General features: G+C 46.7%; 1 protein-coding gene across 8 annotated transcripts in view; it reads left to right on the top strand.

The window, feature by feature from the left end:
- The window catches only part of DLG5 (discs large MAGUK scaffold protein 5), a 1,254,082-nt gene that overhangs the window by 844,552 nt on the left and 389,413 nt on the right, over positions 1-20,117 (top strand). For all 8 annotated transcript variants that reach the window (XM_086922111.1, XM_086922103.1, XM_086922109.1 and 5 more), the window contains 2 exons: positions 1,564-1,747; positions 12,231-12,379. In XM_086922111.1, coding sequence (XP_086778237.1) covers positions 1,564-1,747; positions 12,231-12,379 — 333 coding nt within the window. The remainder of the gene's footprint in view (positions 1-1,563; positions 1,748-12,230; positions 12,380-20,117) is intronic.

Here is a 20,117-nt window from a genome sequence, read left to right as displayed (position 1 = left end):
ACCTCGCTATAGCAGCATATCTTCAAAACAGGCACACCTTTCACTGTTTAGAGTACCATCAATCAAAGCCTTTATGGAGGGTTTAAAAAGGGTGATTCCTCCGAGGCACCCCCCTTCCCCAGTCTGGAATCTAAATATAGTGCTTACCAGACTCATGGGACCTCCTTTCGAACCTCTGCATTTGTGCAAACTACAATTCTTAACGTGGAAGGTTGCATTCTTGGTTGCCATCACCTCACTCAGAAGAGTGAGCGAATTACAAGCACTAACAATTCAAGAACCTTTCATACAGGTACATGCCAAGAGAGTGATTCTTAGAACAAACCCTAAATTCATGCCTAAGGTTGTATCCAATTTCCATATCAACCAATCAATAGAACTGCCAGTGTTCTTTCAAAATCCACAGTCAGTAGCTGAGAGAGCCCTGCACACATTAGACGTAAAGAGAGCTCTACTTTATTATGTGGACAGAACTAAATCCTTTAGGAAAACAAAACAACTGTTTGTTGCTTTTGCACCACAACACAAAGGGAATCCAATTTCAAAATCAGGAATAGCCAGATGGATAGTTAAATGCATTCAAATAAGCTATCAAAAGGCAAAACGCACTTTAACCGCCCCCCCAAGAGCACACTCCACAAGAAAAATGGGGGCATCCATGGCTTTCCTAGGAAATATTCCTCTTGAAGATATCTGTAAGGCAGCCTCATGGACCACCATACACACTTTCACAAAACACTACTGTGTAGACGTGCAAGCAAAACAGCAAGCTGTTGTAGCCCAGGCTGTCCTCAAAACTCTTTTTAAAACTGCTGCAGCTGGCACAGGTAGCCACCACTAGAGGAGATACTCCTATACAGTCTATGCACAAGATATGAATTCAGCAGCCCACATGCCTCGAACGGCATATGCTACTTACCAGTATGCATCTGTTCTTTGCATGTAGGCCTGCTGACATTCATATCGCCCGCCCTCCTCCCCGGTACCTGTAGCAGCTGCAGCATTATCTCTGGCATGGCCATCTCTTACTTTACTATCTCCATCTCTGCCACAATGGCAAAAAACAATCTGAGGATGGAGAAGATGCCTGTGCGCACTGTAGTCCAAGGGAGGAGTCACCTATCTTGTGATATTTCGAAGACTCTTCCAACACAACAAAGTGCAATCATCCGGACCCAACACTAGGCGGCTATCTATGCACAAGATATGAATGTCAGCAGCCCTGCATGCCAAGAACAGATGCATACTGGTAAGTAGCATATTCCTTATGCTGCTACTAACTAATGCAGACAAACTGGGTGGCTCTAATGATGTGAATTCCTACATGTTTTGTTAAATGCTTCAGCTTTTACGCTGTTCAAAGTAGGTGAAGTTTAACATTAACCTTTATGTGAGACGGATGCTGGAGTTCTGTTGTAATTTCATAATGTCTTGAAGTATTGAACTAGTGCAAGCAAATTGGTCACTGCTGTAACCTGAATATTGTTTAGTTTTTTTAGAAGAAAGCATATATAAATATCAGTTTTTTCAATAATTCTTTACCTATTTGCTCCTTTTTGTCAGACAATCTGTGGTGACAAGCCAAAGGACTCTTGATCCTAGAATAGTCAACATCCGCAAATCTCAAGTGGATCTTGGGGTCCAGATTTGTGGCGGAAACCTTCATGGAATATTTGTGATGGATGTGGAAGATGACAGTCCAGCTCATGGCTCTAATGGATTAGTTATAGGAGATGCCATTCTTGAGGTAAATATACTTCTGGTAAAAGCAATTTATTCTGTTAAATCTTTTTTTTCTTTGTCTCCTTGTCGGGTAGTTGATATCCCCACTGAATTTCTGATAACAATTGGCACTCCACTTAAAATCCCCCCAATCCCCCACCCCTACTCACCTGCTACTGGTGGTTAGGAAGGCCAATGACCTGCCAGGGAGTTTTAAAAAAAATGAGCGGTCTACACCGCTGATGGATCTAAGACAGTAGTGAAATTAATGGCTTGAATTTACACAACACACTATCTCTCCTTGTTTTAGAGCACTCTGTGGGGGGGCGCCTGTTTCTTTAAGATAACAAGCCATTCACTTTTTACCTGCAGCAACCTGCACTACATTCGCATCAAAGATTTTTAAGCACATTTTTCACACTAAGATCTGCAGTGTGACATACAATCACTATGATGCAACAGAAGCTACACATAGGTTTCCCAGATGATATTCCGCTACCTAGACACAACTTTCCAGTCCTGCACTTTAATTTAAACATTGTTTTTTGTGCTTCAGGCCAATTGGTTCAATGTATCTTCAACAAGACTACAGCTCCCAGAATACAACAATTTGTTAAATGACCGTACAGAACGTAATACATCCTATTAACCGGAAGTCATTTGGCATCTCTATCAGCAGATGATGACCCGCCGCTGCTGCCACAGATCATATACATCAATCGCACCAGCGTACCTCTGTATACGCACTTAGTGACCTCAGAAGTTATGTGTATAAAGTGCTACAACACCTCGTCAGCCACAGTTTGCGTTATAAAAAATCACATTACAAGGGCGTAGCGCTGTGTTTCCCCAAGTTACACTCCAATGTACTTTTAGGCACTTCACCCAGTATTTAGCACAGAGAAACAACTTGGCTCCTCCTAGGTAGCTGTAGTGACACTTGATCCTGTGTATCCCTTTTAGCCCAACAGAACACTGCATTCTGGGAATTGTAGTCACTTTATTAACACTTTGTAGTGCCTAAATAATCAGTACTAGCTAAAAGGTGCCACACGTGGCACTTAGTAGCTATGGTCGTTAAGGGTTACACTGCCTTGTTGTGACTTCTAGCCAACGTTACTGTCCCAAAAAATTCATATTTAGTTAACAGAAAGGAAACAGAACGCTATTCCAAACAATCCTCCAGATCAGTCTCATTCTTGTCAGCTCCCCTGTTTGAGTTATGGTAATGTAATAACAAGGACTTCGCACGACAGGTAAGCCCAAACGAAGAGAAGTGGACACAGCCGAAGAGTGTTCTGATTATGAATGCTTCATTCAATGGCGGCAGGTAAAGGCCAATATACAATATTTTTATGTCTTCCATTTACTCCCTGCATCAGTGACTCATCTAGGATGGATGTGGAAAACACAATTTTACTAGGAATATCCAATATTCAAAGGAATCCCTGGACACTAAGCACAGATAAGCAGGGGAAGGGGGAGTCTCTTATGATTGTTCCTCTGCTGAACCATATCTATATATCTATATATATATATATATATATGTATACATACATATATGGAGAGAAAGAGAGCGAAGTAGCACGTCATGTTACAGTTCTTCCGTTTCCAGGCTCTGTAATTAACAGGTAGGGGAGGGGTTGTGAGCATATGTTTCTCCTTTCCAAAGGCGTGTATTCCGGTCAGTAGCGTAATTTCCTATTAAAATACAGCACAGTAATAAAGCTTGATTTAAGTGAGAATAGTTATTTTTATTCACCACTTGATTAAATCCATTTCACTCATTTAAAAATCTTCACTGAATAAGTTATTAAAGAAAGAGAACAGCCGACACGTGTTTCGCACTATGTGGTAAGTAAAGCCATAGGCTTTTTTAAGGCTAGTCATTTCGTTCCAGCAACATGGTGTCAACGATTAGTCTGTACATTTCTAAAATTGTAATAGGACATTTTAACATCCAAATATCAGAGATAGGTCCAATGATGGTCTAATGTAGAGCCCCCGGATGAATCCATTACACTGTAATTAAAAGATCATTGGGGTATAAAAGGTGGTGCGTATTTCTACCATTTTGAACACCTTGTTCCCATATCTTGTTGCCCCACCCCCCACCCCCACCCAGGCATTGCTGGTCAGTGTTCATCCCACCAAATATTTAAGGTACCAGCAACCATTGCTTCCCAGTACTTTGAATATGTTCACTTTCAGGAATACTCTATTAGTACTTTTCCTGCGAGAGGGAAATCTTCATTCCAAAGCGTTGACGGTGACAAACTTTTTTTTAGAGCCCGGTCAGGATATCTCACATTCTTTAATACACCTATCAAGCGGACTGTGCGTATCCCAACAATGGTACCTGTTTTCATCAGACCTTTGCATTTGGCACAATTCTGCACAGGGCAATGATTGAGCAGGTGAAAACCCTAGGTGTTTAGATTATATATTCTTTTCTCCTTTGTGTTTGCTTTCACTTGTCTGAGTATAATTAAGTGTCAGAGACACTCTAACTTCCATGGCTTGGCTCGACTTTGTAGGATTGCTGTACCAGCTTAGGACTCCACTTTAAGTTTCTTTCCAGACCAAGTTTCAGATGTAAACGTTGTTTAAGAAAACTGGCTGAGACAAAATTAAATTAAATGTGTTCCAGAACTCTCCATGTGGTCTAAGAAGTTAGTGTAGCAATGGAATGGACGGGCACATGGAGATGATCTTTACCAGACCGTGAGCAGTTACTCCTCTTCAGATTGTATGACATCTACTAGCTACCTTTCAGGAAAGATAGAGTAGATAACCTTCAAATTCTAATCTGTGTACAACATTACTTTTCATTGAGAATCACTTTCAGGGGCTCAGTAATAAGAGTTTACAAATGGATAAGAATGAAACTGTCAGACAATTGTGTATTTTGCTGAAAATATAACTCTGTAATCCAGAAACTGAAGCACTTGGTACACAACACTATAACTTTGCGTTCATTATGTCCACCAAACTAACACAAGACGACTTCAACAATGAGTATGGTGTCAAATTTTGAGACCTGAAAGGAAGTCAGCGTTTCAAGTTCCAGGCAATGAGGAAGAAGAACAGAACATTTTTGAAGTGAAGAAGAAATGAAAAAAATAGATTATGCCTTTGCTCATTTCGTCATTAAAAGTCCCTAACAATCTAAACAATATGCACATAGCCCTAGCCTGGCTATCTGAAAGAAACAGTTAGTTATAGATTCCTTACCTTAGAAGTACCCCCAGGCGTCAGACTGGATCCGTAAAGTTTTTCGTCAGCAGTACCCCTGCGCGTCGGAAGGTGGCGTCGGTTGGCTCTGTGTTGGTCATTGGCGTTGTGGTCGCCAGGATGACGTTACGGTAGCTACTTGGATGTCACCCTCAAGCGCTGACATCAGTTTTTTCTTTTTCTGCCCCAGCCTGCGTAGATCCGGAGAGAGCGGTACCTACAGTCACTTTTTGACGGACTTTTTCTCGACTTTTGGAGACTCCTTTTTGCTGAGTCTATCAACTCCTGATGCACAAGTGATGCCCGGTTTCAAGGCCTGCGGTTCCTGTAGCCAACTGATTTCAGTGACTGATTCGCACCGCGTGCGCTTGTTTTGCCTGTAGAGCGAATGCGATCCCAAGTCGTGCTCCGACTGCCAGACCATGAAGCTGAGTCTTTGCGGGAGCAGTCCCAAAAGCTTCTCGAGACCCGGCAGTCAGAACTTTGCAGTTTGAGGTCCCTGTTGTGGGAGGTCGAGGAGCCACCACCACCAGTCTTCTAAGTCTTCGCACTACTCAGGTAAGTCGAAGCAGAAGAAGAAGTTGAAGAAGCATCGTCTTTCTTTCGACTTCTCCCCGTTGGTCGGCCGAAGCAATGAGGGAGGCAGGAAGTGCCCTTACTGCGGCACTGCGTGCGGAGCCCGAAGGGCTGACTGAGTTTCCCTCCCTTCCCGGGACCCAGAGCGACCCCTGCCCAGCGTCGCCAATTTTACGAAGAGATGCATGCCATCTTTTGGCAGTCCGACTCCGCCCGTGCGCCTTCAGGCCCCGCAGATTTGGCTGGGGGCCCTGGACCTTCGATGTTGGTGGCTTCGGCCCCGGCGCCACAGGGTCCCCTTGGATCCAGGCCTGGATCCGGATGGGCGCTGGTCAACCTGGTTACACCTCCCCGGCACCGATTCCACCTTCACCATGTCCGCAGAAGGCGTCTGCTGTGTCCCCAGCGACGTCGACTTCGGCCTCTTCTTCGATGTAGACACAGACCAACGCCGGATCCGGCACCGGCGGGTACTTTTGTGCCCTTGTTCTACCCCTGGCTCTTTTAGACCAGATTGGCACCCAGAAGAAGGTGTGGAGGACTGTGAGGGGTCTGTAGACACTTTAACTGACCAGTTGGGGTACAAACCGGACTGGAGAGCGGAACTGGGGGAAGCCAGTAGTCTGAATACCTCACCAGACCATGTCATGTTGTCTCCTCCTACCGTGGCTATGGAGGAGGGAGCGTATTACGCCTTGGTGCTGCATAGGGCGGCCGAGGCTCTCAACCTAGAGCTACCTTTGGTGTCAGTCAAGACTAACCTCCTGACAGAGGTGCTTCAACCAGCAGCGAGCTCTCGGAGCCCCTGCTACCATTTAATGAAGCCCTCACTGACATACTTTGGGGCACCTGGTTGAGGCCCAACACAGGGGCTCCTGTGGATAGGATGATTGCCCGATGCCACCGCCCGGCCCCGGCCGAACCGATTTTCCCTTCCCAAAATCCCACTCCTGAGAGCTTGGTGGTCCAAGCCTCCACCTTCAAAGGCACATTCCCTAATGCCCCACCTGATAGGGAATCCAAAAAGCTGGACCATCTTTGGAAGAAGATGTTTTCTTCCTCCAGCTTGGGACTGCAGTCGGTAAACACTGCATTGTCTGTTTGGCCGTTACACCCACTCCATGTGAGATACGGTTGCGCAAGTGCTGCCCCGGTGCCCGGAGGAGGCCCGGGCTGTACTCTCTCCGGCAGTTGCCGAAGGGAAAGACGCAGCAAAATGTACCATCCGCTGTGGGCTGGATACCGCCGACTCACTAGGCAGGACGATTTCCACGTCTGTAGCCCTTCGACGCTACGCCTGGTTGAGGGTGACTGTATTTTCAGGGGATGTCCAATCCACTCTTATGGACATGCCCTTTGATAGCCGTCACCTATTTGGGGACACGGCAGACAACGTGCTGGAGCAATTTAAGGACTCTCTGGCTACGGCCAGGTCCTTGGGTCTCTCCACCACCCGCCCTGCGCAGTCTGGTTTTCGCCCCTTTCGGGGCTTAGGAAAGGATGCCCCGCCACATCCCTCCCAGAGCCACAGGCCAGCGCAAGCTATTCAGCCCCTGCGTGGTCGGGAATGTGGGAACCACTGCAGTGGTTCTCTGGGTCAGCGGGCGGACCAGTCCACCACAGCCCCCTCTGCCGCAGCCTCCAAACCTTCCTAGTCTGACCTTTCAAGGCCACCAGTCGCCAGTGGGTGGCAGGATTCGCCATCACCTCCCACACTGACCCACCATCACGTCGGACCGATGGGTTTTCTAAATAGTCCGAAGGGGCATAACCCCCCGCGGCCCCCCAAGACTACCCATCCATCCATGCCACCTCAGTACCATCAAAAGTTGGAGGATACTCTGGCCCTTCTCCAACAGGATGTTTCGGCACTCCTGGCCTAGGGAGCCATCAAGATAGTTCCTGTCCCAGAAGTGGGTTGTGGTTGCTATTCCCACTACTTTAGGGTGCCCAACAAGAACAAAGTCCTGTGTCCTAACATGGATCTCAGGAACGTCAACCGTTTCCTCCGGAAGGAGAAGTACAAAATGATGACGCTAGCTCGGGTCCTGTCTTCCGGATGAGAAGTTCAAGATGCTCATACTTGCTCAGGTCTTGTCTGCCCTAGACCCGAAAGACTGGATGGTAGTGTTGGACTTGCAGGATGCTTACTTTCACATCCTCGTCTTGCTGGCCCACCGGCATTACCTGTGGTTCACCGTAGGCAATGAGCACTTTCATTTTTACTGTGCTTCCCTTTGGCCTTACCAGTGCCCCTCACTGTTAACAAAAGTGATGGCAGTGGTTGCAGCTCATCGGCGCAGTTCAGGGGTTCCAGTCTTCCTCTGTCTCGACGACTGGCTGTTGAAGGCGGGCTCGTCCCAGGCTGTTGTCACCCACCTCCAGACTATTGCGGACCTCCTGCACTCGCTGGGGTTCCCTACAACCGTGCCAAAGTCACACCTGATTCCCTCTCAGAAGCTCTTTTTCCTCTGAGCGATTCTGGACACGGCACAGTTTCTGACTTATCCTCCTGAGCAGTGAGTCCAGGATATTTGGGCTATGATTCCGATCTTTCAGCCTATCTCGGGTTTCGGTCAGAATGACCCTGAGGCTGTTGGGCCTCCTGGCCTCCTGCATCCTGCTGGTAGATCATGCCAGGTGGCATATGCAGTCTCTGCAGTGGGACCTGAAGTTCCAGTGGGCACAACATCAGGGGAACCTGTCCAATTTCGTCCAGATCTCGGAAGGCACTGCACAACAATTGCAGCGGTGGCTAACGAACCAGGATTGGGTCAACAGCAGATCCCTCTCCCTTCCTCAACCAGAATACACGACGGTGACGGACACATCACTTCTGGATGGGGCGGCCACATGGGAGAGGCGGAGTTCAGAGGCCTCTGGTCTCCGGCTGGGTCTGGGCTCCACATCAACCTTCTGGAGTTCCGGGAGATCCGTCTTGCACTAAAGGCATTCCTTCCCCTTTATTCGGGAAAGGGTAGTGCTGGTGTTCATAGACAACACCACTGACATGTAGTACTGCAACAAACTGGGTGGAGTGGGATCGTGGCCCCTTTGTCAAGAGGCTCGCGGTCTCTAGACATGGCTGGAACATCAGGGCATATCCCTGGTGGTTCACCACCTGGCAGGTTCTCTGAAGCCCAGGGCGGACGAACTCAGCCGCATGATGGATCATGAATGGCGTCTTCACTCGGAGGTGGTGTAAGGTCTCTTTCAGCTGTGGGTAGAGCCTTGGTTAGATCTATTCGCCACCAAAGAGAATGCGCAATGTCAGCAATTCTGCACGTTGGAATCTCCAAGGCGGCAGGTGGAGCTATTCGTCGCAGTGGAGTCACGGTCTTCTGTACGCCTTTCCGCCTATACCACTTCTGCCCAGAGTGCTGAAGATCAAGCATGACCGGGCCCAATTCATTCTTGTGGCTCCGGATTGGATAAAAAAAAAGAGTCTGCTATCAGCAAAGGCGGTGGATGCCCTCTCTGCCCCTCCTTCTGAGGTTCTCTTGTTCCTCCTTTCTTTTGCCCAGCAGGGCTCTGCTCTGGGCACTCTTAAGGGCTACCTATCGGCCATTTCAGCCTTTCTTAGGCTTCCTGACCAGCCTTCTCTTTTCAAGTCCCCTGTTGTAAATCGCTTCCTCAAGGGCATTACTCATCTTTTTCCTCCTATTCCCTTTGTAAAGCCTCAGTGGGACTTGAACTTGGTTCTGATTTACCTCATGTGCGCTCCCTTTAAGCCACTTCATAACTGTCCTCTCAGACTTCTTACCTTAAAGTCTGCTTTTCTGGTTGCCATCACCTCTGCTCGCAGGGTGAGTGAGCTCCAGGCTCTTTCTTCAAAACCTTCTTTCCTGGCTGTTCATCCGGACAAGGTTGTACTAAGAACCAGACAGTCCTTTCTTCCCAAGGTGATTACTTCTTTCCACATTGGCCAAACCATACCTTTTCCCACCTTCTTTCCGTCTCCGCATCCTTAAAAAGAAGAAGAGAGGCTCCACCGTCTGGATCTAAAACGGGCGCTTTCCTTTTATTTGGATCTCACCAAACAATTCTGGGTCGATGACCAGCTCTTTGTGGGTTATGTGGACGTCAAGAAAGGCTGGTCCGTGCACAAACGGACCATCTCTAGGTGGGTTGTTTTGTGCATTAAGGCTTGCTATTCCTTGGCAAAGAAAGAGCCTCCACTGGGGCTGCGTGCCCATTCCATCAAGCGACAGCAGCTACTACTGCTTTGGGACGATGAGTCCCCCCCCAATGTCATCTGTCAGGCAGCTACTTTGGCATCTCTGCACACGTTCACTAAACACTACTGCCTGGACAGCCAAGTCCTGAGAAACAGCTTTTTTAGCTGTGTAGTTCTCCAGGACTGTCTGGTGTGAACTTTGTATCTATTCTAAAGTAAGGAATCTATAACTAACTGTTTCTTTCAGATGAACAAGTTACTTACCTTCCGTAACAATATATCTGTAAGAAGCATAGGTTAGTTATAGATTCCTTACCGCCCCACCCATCCTCCCCGTTCTGCGAACTGACTTCTAGTGTTAAGGACTTCCTTTCAGGGCCCTAGTTTTGTGCACCAGTTGTCAGTACCTTGCATGGCTCTGTGCTTCTGGCGTGGAAAGTCGCGTAGAGAACTGACATCAGCACGTGAAGGCGGCGTCTAAGTAGCTGCTGCGATGTCATCCCGGCAACCACGGCGCCAACGGCGAACACGGAGCCGACCGACGCCACCTTTCGACGTGCAAGGGTACTGCTGACAAAGTTCTCCGGATCCAGTCTGACACCTGGGGGAAATTCTAAGGCAAGGAATCTATAACTCACCTATGTTTCTTACAGATATATTGTTACCGAAGGTAAGTAACTTGTTCTTCTCTTACCCTTATATTGATTCGAACTTGTTACTTTACGCCTGACTTGGTTCTCAACTCAAAATGTATATAACGAGTTGTTTGATACCTTGGAGTACCAACTTTGGTTGCACTGTTCAGGAGTTAGCACAGCTGAGGGGGGTCAGCATGTAACCTTGTACTCAACAACCGGGCAACCATGTCTTTCCACAGTAAAAACAACAGTTTCTCGTTTTTACTGTCAGGACACATAAAACACATGTCCTGGCCATGAAATATGCGACACCCTGGCTTAAGGCGTGGTAAGGCTGTCGTAGGGGTGAGTTACGCATGTTTCAGAAGAACCTTTGACTTTGTACACAAAGTTCAAAACTGCTATTCCAGTCTGCAGTGGTAAAATGTCAGACTTTTTTTTATACCTTATTCACAGCCAGGGTGTCACAGACACTGCTGCGATCCCTGTGGTGACTCTAACTTACAGGGCCTGGGTACAATTGATGGAGAAATACTGGCACCCTCCCAGGAGCACATGAATGAAACTCACCAGACATAGCAGTTTGGCTTAGAAACAGAGTGACATTTATTTATTGGTACCAAAGCATGGATCATTGCTAATTAGCAAGGAAGAAGTCGGGTCTCCTGCCTTAGGGGATCTCAGACCGCTTCTTCCCAGAGTGCCAGGTTTCTAGGTGCTATATACATTGAGTAATGCCATGTCAGCAGAACTAGAATAAAGCACCAAGCCTAATATGTCTAACAGGGATGTGTAACATGACAATCATAAATGGCTAGATATGGGCAGACCAGAAAGGCAGGCTCAGCACTGTGTAAGCAACTTGCACAACCTGTTAAGGAAACTTATGATGACGTCAGGACAAGGAAAGGGACCTCTAAGGCTGAGTCAGAATAGCTGCTGGAAGCTTGTCCAGGCAAGGTCAGATAGGAAGCCCTTTGGAGCTCTGGGCCTCATGTTAGTGCGAGTGCATACATATGAATTTAAATGGAAATACATATACATTTAGCAACAACAATAATTACAGGTAAGTTAGCCTATGCCAATTGGGTATAGCCAATGTAACAATCACGTTTTGGGGTCAGGGCACTAGCACTGGGGTCTGGGTAGCAGGCCATGTGTGGACTCAGAGTCGATAACCTAGCAGGATCAGTCAAAAAACCTTTGGGTGACCATACAAAAAGAGGCATTTCCTTACACATTCTTAAAGATAGAATCTGACAGTTGGTGTCTGAAAAAAGCAAACATTATGATAGGTCCATCAACTAATTTGAGTGCAAATGTGAATAGGCAGAGAGTCCTTTCTAGATTTTTTCCTCTCCCTATTAGATTATGCCATCCTCTAGTCTAAATTCAAATTGACAGTTATAGCCCATGGGAACCATACAAATAATTGGGCCTCTGATCAGATGTTTTGTTGTTGTTTTTTTTGTCACCTACATTGGGCTTCTTTGAATGTGTTCAGTTCAGGTAATTTAAAACATCCTAATCCTACTGTATGAAGGATTCTTTTTCACCTTTCAACAAAGAGCACACTGGTTCTGTTCTCCGTTGCCAATTACTTGTGGTTGTTATTGAAATTTAGAATAACAAACCTGGCATGAAGAGTAATATTTAAAATAAAATGACATAACTACCTAAAATGTAATTCACATGTATTACTGTTGAGGCTTAATATGAATGATTATTATGTATCTTGTTTACACACTGTGTTTTGTATGGCCACACGAGGGATAGATGTAATGTGTTAAAAGTCTGTGGCAGTGTCTAATTTCTGGGTACGTTGTGAGGATCAGAGGCTGTATTGCTTGGTTTTCAATGTTTTCTCAACATTTACATTTCAGTATGCCTCAGTGGACATGAAGAACAAAACTGCTGAGGAGGCTTACCTGGAAATGATGAAGCCAGGACAAAATATTTGTTTGAAGGTCCAGTACATGATAGAGGAGTTCAGTAGGATTAAGGGTTTGCCAGGAGATGGATTCTATATCAGGTAATTCACACAAGAAGAAAGGTACTGGACAATAAATGATTATTGATCATTATGTCTACCGTAATTGAAGATCTGTTCATGGATCACAGATTCCCTTGATTTTGTGCTTGGGTTATTCATTGCTGTGAAGCACTTCCAAATGATTTAATTTTTGGTGACTGAGAATTGCATTTTTTGATTGTAAAATATTGAAGTTTCAAAAAAGTTAGTTGCCATCTTTGAAACACGGTGGGTGGACGAAGCAGTTCTGCTAGAGGAAGCAAATGCTCCAGCAGCACAGTTCTCCACTAAAACAATTAATATGAAAAGAATCAGTGAAAACACATACATTGTTTTGCATAGGCAGTGTATTTTAATCAACTCTGTCATAGTCAGAATAGCCATCTAACCGGCAAAGTAGGAGAATGTTGTCATTTTTTAGGTTTTTGGAGAAAAGTCTAACTTCTAAAAAGCACCAGGTTGACAGTCCCTGCAAGTCAGAATGCCAGTGGTGCAAACACTACATGAGACTTTGGTGGAAGGAAGGTTGGAAGGAGTGACACTTGGGAGAAAAGTAAAAGGCGCATTGATCATTGGTAGATAACCAGTTATATTTGTGTTGATTGTTTCGATTACATGCTTTAGCAGATTGAGAAACAGCCTACAAATGAGGTTTCCTGTACTATTTTAGAACACATTGAATCAGTTATTTTTTTCAAGCAATCTGATGGAAACTTCTAGCCGCAGATTTCTTTCCTTAGAATCTGCATCAGACTAGATCTGGAAATGTTTTCTGAGCAGTCCCCTTGTGTACCGGTAGGTTGTCAATCGGCTCCGTTTCGTCATCTGTTTCAGAAGTGACATGCGTGGTACATACATAGGTGTCACCCTTGCACGCTGACCTCAGTTCATTCTTTTCTACACCATCAGTGCGGATCAAGCTCCCGTCATTTAATTTTTGACTGGATTTTTTTCAACACTTTTGTTGAAACTTTGACCAGTGTGCCTTTTTTCTCCACGTTTAGGAATATGTCGCCAAAGAAACCAGTAGGTTTTTAGCATTGTGGTGCATTTCACAGGCAGTTGTCTGTGACAGACCCCCAACTGGCTTGCCTTTACTGCCTGGAACCGGATCATGACTCCAGGGCCTGTACGGCGTGCTAGACCATGCATCCTAATGCAATCCAAGAGTGAGCCTTGAAGTTCTTGGCCACTCAACACTCGTCTATGCACCGCTCCAGGACCTATTCGTAAGGAAGGTTCAGCAACCTCTGTTAGTCATTCGTGCCAATCATCAAAACGGTCTCTGACTTCATCCAGTAAGTCCCATAAAAAGAAGTCCAAGAAGTTGAAGCATTTGTCATATTCCTAGTACCACTCCAAGTTTGCCTATCATCCAGCTGCTGCAGCCTCAAAGCACCTTTAATATATGCTCGCAACATCATGGATCGTTGGTTGGCGATAGGATCCGGCACCACAAACCCCAATGCAAAACAATAACTTCGGACAAATGGGTGCTTCAGATGGTCCAGCGGTGTTATGTCCTACCCTTATGAAATCTCCACTGTCCTCAGATCATCTGACGGAGGACCCCCTGCCTCTTTTGTGACAGGAAGTACAGGTCCTATTTCCAAAAGAGCCATTGAGAGAGTGCTGACATCAGAAGTAGGTTGTGGGTGCTATTCCCTCTACTTTCTGATCCCCAAAAAAGGATGGAGGATTTCATCCTATTCTAAACCTGCACCCTCTCAACTACCTACTGAAAAAGGAAAAAAATTCAAAATGGTCTCTCTGTCTGCCCTAGGTCCCAGAGACCGGATTGTAGTGTTGGACTTGCAGGATACATATTTTCGCCCTGCCATCCCATAGGCATTACTAGCTGTTAATCGTCCCGAGCCTCATTCCTCCCCAAGGTTGTGATCCCCCTTAATGTTGGCCAAAACATTAAGCTGCCAACCTTCTTTGAGCCACCTCACCCCTCCAAGGAACAGGAGAGACTCCACCGCCTAAATTCAAAAAGAGCGTTTTGTTGTGTTTGCTGAAGCGAAGAACAGGAAAGAACTATAAAAGTCAGAGTTACACGCAGCCATGCTCCAGCTCTTTGGATCCCTGATGAATCCCTCTGGTGCACTTTTGGTCCTCAAGGAACCGAGCAGTCTTCCATCTGCGATACCGCCTGCAGGTTCGCCCTCGAGGCTAGCTCGACTCTCTGCACTTGTCTTGCCTCCAACTCAGCTGCTGATGTCACGACCCACGACGTCTCCGGGCATCTCAACACAGATGCAGACTTAGGCACCTGAAGAAGCGTCCCAATTGTCCTCTCTGATGCAGAGCCAACATGGGTCTGACCTCCACAGACGTTGCACCCAAATCCGCCCTGGACGCCCACCCCTAATAAAATGAGAAATGGTACGAGGGCTTACAGGAGGCTAGTGGCCTCAATACATCCCCTGACACAGGTCTTGTTTTCTCCTCCTGGACCAGCCAGAGAGGAATATGCTTCCTACACCATGTGATGTGTAGGGCGGCCGAAGTGCTCATCCTCTAGCTTAGCAACTTGAATGTTAACGCTAATGTTCTGTCAGGAGTCCTCCAACCGAGGCAGACCTCATCTAGACCCTTTCTCTCTTAAACAAGGAAGGCACAGAGGGAAACCATATTTAGGGATTGTGCCAAACCGTGCTCTGGTCCCCAGTCAATGGATAAATTGCAGTGGCCATCGCCCTGCCTTTTGTGACCCAGCTTTTCTTTTGCAGCACCCCTCACCAGAAATCTAACAGTGCAGGCTTCCACTAGCTGCTCTAACCCAAAAACATTTCCCACTACTCCCCTTGATAGGGAATCTAAGGGAGTGGAAGCATTCAGCAGATGTCTTTTCTTCTCCATGTTTAGCCCTTCCATCTATTAATGCCAGTTGTTTGTTGGGAAACGACTCCCACACCCTGGGATTCTGTGGCACAAGTCCTCCCTGGTGTTCTCGAAGACTATCGCCCTGTACCATATAAGGCAATTCAAGATGGTTGTGATGCTGTCAAGATCACAATACGTTGTGGCTAGGACACCACCGATTCCATTGGGCGGTCCATAGGCACCGGTGTTATCATTTGCCTGTATGCGTGGCTGTGATTGGGCTATATTGCGATATCCACTCCTTCCTGATGGACATGCCATTTGATGCGACTCGCTTGGTGGGGGAAAAAAGCTGGGGCCAGCAGATATTTCACAATTGATAAAACTTACCCTTACTCTACTCCATTCCACTGCACCTTCCTCCGTCTCCTCAGCGACTGACGGGGAACCTTTACTCCATTTTGGCCAAAAAACCAGAGAAGAAGGTGCTGTGGCCAGAAGTAGGACGTGGTTGTTATTCCGGCTGCTGTCTGTTGCCCAAGATGGATGGAGGTCTTCAGCCATTTCTAGATGTGTGCCCTCTCAATGCCTTCTCTGAAAGCAAACATTCAAGAATGCTCAACCTGACCCTAGTTTTATCTACCTTTGACCCTGGATGGTAGTGTTGGACATGTGGAAGAAATTATTGGAGTCATCAGCCACCACTCAGTTTTTTCAGGAAAAGTAGGGCATTTTCAACCCCAGCTGACGCAGTTTCCTCTTGAACACCAGCTAGGGACTTTGTTGCTTCTGGACTGTTAGTATAATTCGAATATGCAGACACAGTGGTTCCCTCAAATTGCCACGGACCTTTAACGTGAAAGAGCTGCAGGACCAGTACTTTGTCTACACACGGCGGGCCTGCCCTTCTGTCCACCGCTCTCTGAAGGCTGCCGGCCGTGGCGAGGTTCAAGCCGCTCTGCTCAGTGATTCATTTATTACCTGCAGCACTGTACTGCACTGCACTACAAGATAGTGCCAAGCTCCAGGGCCTTGAGTTTGGGCCACAGTGCCCGAAAGCCCTGCTTAGAATGAGGGCAGGGGCGTGGAGGTGCCGATGAGAGAGAAGAGTGGCCCTGGCAGGAAGTGTGGTCAGCGGGAGTATGCATATTAAAGGGATACTGGGGGGGTTTGTGCTGTCCTGTGTGTTTGACAGTTAACTGATACTAAACAAGTTTGATATGAGATGCACACTTGCACCAACACTACCTTGTTACTTTAAAATGCATCGTCTAAACTGAAATTCGAGGACCTTTCACGACAAGCTTGGATGCGGAGTTGTTGGTATTCGTAAAGCGTAAAGTATTCATTGTGGCGTGGTGCAGCCTGCCTCTGGTGTGCATTGTGGCATGGTGCCAGGTGGTGCATTGCTGCGCATTTCCTGCCAACTGCAGACCACGCTCAGATGAAGTGATATGGTGTAGGATTGACTGGCTGTGTTCACAACGTATGCATTCTGTGGGGTGTCTTTGTGAATGTGCCAAGTGTTGTGCTGCTGGTTGAACACATTCAGGGTCACTCGCCACAGTGCACTGCCCGCAACTTTCACGCCCACCACTTTGAAATGTCACCAGCCGCCACTGCTTCCCCTACCTCGACGACTGTCCAATGAAGGCGGGCTCGCCCCAGGAAATCGACGACCACCTACAGAGTACGGCAAACCTCCTGTCATCTTTGGAGTTCACTGTCAACATGCTGAATTCACAACTGACAACATCGCAGGCGCTCCCGTTCATTGGAGTTTTTCTGGGCACAGTTTGTTTTTGTGCCCTACCCCCGGGAAAGAGTTTCCAGGACATTCAGCATGTGATCCCGATCTTTTTACCTTGGTCCTGGATTTCAGGGAGGTAGACTCTGATGTTGCTGGGCCTGATGGTCTTCTCCATCCTGCTGGTCAGACACACCAGATGTCATAGGGGCGGATTGTAGTGGGATCTGAAGTCCCAGTGGGCAAACCCTACAAGGAGACGTCTCAGACAGCGTTCAGATTTTGGAGGAGGCTGTAAAAGATCTGCAGTGGTGGTTACTGGATTGTGTTTGGAACAGTGGCAGATCCCTTCCTCACCCAGAGTTGACAGTGGTGACCAATGCATCTTTTTAGGGTTGGGGCGGCCATTTGGGAAAGGTGGAGCTCTGGCAGAGTCCCAGCTTGACATCAACTTTTGGAACCAAGGGTCATCTTCTTTGTTTTAAAAGCCTTCCTTCTGTCCATCAAGAGGAGGCTGCTACAGGTGCTCACGGACAACACCACAACCATGTAGTACGGTAGTACTGTAACCAACTGGGTGAGTGGGGCCAGGAAACTGGTGTCAGGAGGACTTGAACCTCTAGATATGGCTGGACCACCAAGGAATTTTCCTGGTGGTGAACTACCTAGAAGGATCATTGAATGCCAGGGCAGACGAGCTCAGCCATCAATGTCTGGTGGATCATGAATGGCCGCTACACCTGGAGGTGGCACAACGTCTCTTCTGTGAATGTGGGGAAGCTATGCTCAATCTTTTCATTACCGCCAAGACCGTGCAATGTGAGCCCTTCTACGCGTTAGAGTTTCAAAGGCACCTCTCGCTCAATGATTCGTTCTGCAATGAGTGGAATTCTTGACTCATGTATGCCTTTCTACCAATACCATTCCTGCCCCAAGATCTTAAGAAAATCTGGACTGATTGAGTTCAAGTCAGCCTAGTGGCTCCAGATTGGGCATGGTGAGTATAGTATCCAGAACTCCTGGGTTTATGCATATGTTCTCCGATCAGACTGCCCTTTTCATGAATGACGATTGAGCAGCGACAGCTGAACACCTTAGACCTTCCTCCAGAGGCTGTTGATGATGTCTTGGTAGCCAGCCGTCCCTCAACAAAAACTGTATTTGGTTGTTGTTGTTGGGCCAAATGTGTGGTTTGGTGTGGGCCTCACCAGATTAACACCTTTTAGGCCAAGATATGACGTTCTTATATTTGTTCTGTCTTTTGACCAGAAAGGCTTTGCTTCAGAAAAAAATGTAAAGTTATCTTTTGGCCTTGTTAAGATTGCCAGATAAACCCTTGTGGTTTAAGTCTCCAGTTTCGATACCATTCTTTAAAGGGCTAACACACTTCTCCCCTTCTCCACTTGTCATACCCCAATTGGACTTTAATCTGGTCCTGACTTATCTGATGTAATTTCCGTTTGAGCCGCTTCACAGCTTTCTTTAATGGCTTCTTACTATAAAGACTGTGTTCCTCATTGCCATCCCCTCAGCAGGGCATGCGAGTCAACTTTAGGGTCTTGTGTTAATCTAGATAGACCTCCTAATTTACTGACAAACTGGTTTTGCATTCATGGGCATCCTTCCTTCTGCAAGTTGTAACATTGTTCCACGTCGGACAAATCATCACCCTGCTAGCATTTCATGCTCCACCTCACCCCTCTAAGTCGGGAAGGAGAGAATGCATCACTTGGACCTTAAGAGGGTGCTGAGCTTCTATATAAATCATACCAAAGACCATTGGGTGGACAATGAGCTCCTTTTGGAGTTTGCTGAAGCAAAAAAAGGTAAGGCAGTGCAGAAGACAACCATCTCCTGCTGGATCGTGCTCTGCATTAAGATCTGCTATGCATTGGCCAAAACACTGCCTCTGGAAGGACTCTGTGGTCGTTCTATCAGGGCCAAAGCTGCTACCACTTCTTTGGCACAAATAGTCTCTGTAACAGACATTAGTCAGGTAGTTAAGTGGGTGATCCTCCATACATTTGCTTAGCATTATTGCTTTGTCAGTCTAGTTCGGCAGGAGTTGTATTTTGCCCAATCGGCCCGGCAAAACCTTCTGGTTTGTGTCCCTGCACAGACCCGCCACTGAATAGGTATGGCTTTGGTTTCTAATCAAAAGGTGAGAAAGCTGTGGATAGAAGTCTCTCTCTCTATTAAAAGAACTAGTTACAATGGGTAATGCTCTTTCAGGTAGAGACTCCATCCAGCTGCAGATTCTTCATCAATTCTCCCTGTTCTTTAGTTGGATTCTATCCAGTAATAAGATCCCAACTCTAGGAATCTGCACACTGGCTTACAAATTTCCTTGTGGGATACTGCCTCTGGAGGCGTGGACAGTCTTGGAAGCAGCTGGCCACCCATATAGACCCCCATGTCCTGTCTGAAGCATAACTGTGTCAGTGCAGAACCGCAAGGCATCACCTTCTGGGCCCCAGAGGTACATCTGAAAAGTTTCTGAATCCAGCCTGAGGTGAGGAATCTGTGGCTAGGTAGTATGTATCAGAAAGAGCGTTACTAAAGGTAAGGAACTAGTTCATTAATATTACTGCTGATGGGGAACCTTTAGAGGATTTATGAGAGGCTTTAGAGAAGGCAAGCAAGGTAATCAACAGACGTTCAGGAACCCATTCTGTATGGCAAAGAAGAGTTGTTAGTGTTAAAAAAAAGAGTGCGTGTATTCACTGAAGAAAATATAGTTAATACACTCCTTCATACTAATTACAGAAAAAATATAGTGTTATAGTTCCAAATCTGAAAGAAACTGTAATAGATTCCTTACCTTAGAATTACCCCCAGGCGTCAGACTGGATCCAGAAAGTTTTTCTTCAGCAGTACCCCTGGGTGTCGAAATGTGGCATTGGTTGGCTCCACGTTCATCGTTGGCGTCGTAGTTGCTGGGATGACGTCGCTGTAGCTACTTAGACGCCACCCTCATGCACTGACGTCAGTTCTTTCTTTTTCCGCGCCAGCAAGGGCAGATCCGGAGAGAGCGGAATCCTACAGTCACTTTTTGACTGACTTTTTCTCGACTTTTGGCGACTCCATTTTGCTGAGTCGATCAACTCCTGGTGCACGAGGGATGCCCGGTTTCAAGGCCTGCGGTTCCTGTAGCCGACTGAT

The sequence above is a fragment of the Lissotriton vulgaris genome, chromosome 5, assembly GCF_964263255.1.
Source record: "Lissotriton vulgaris chromosome 5, aLisVul1.2, whole genome shotgun sequence".
Taxonomy (NCBI): Eukaryota; Metazoa; Chordata; class Amphibia; order Caudata; family Salamandridae; genus Lissotriton; species Lissotriton vulgaris.
Note: the sequence above shows the minus strand (reverse complement) of the source record. Positions and strands in the feature narration are given on the sequence as shown.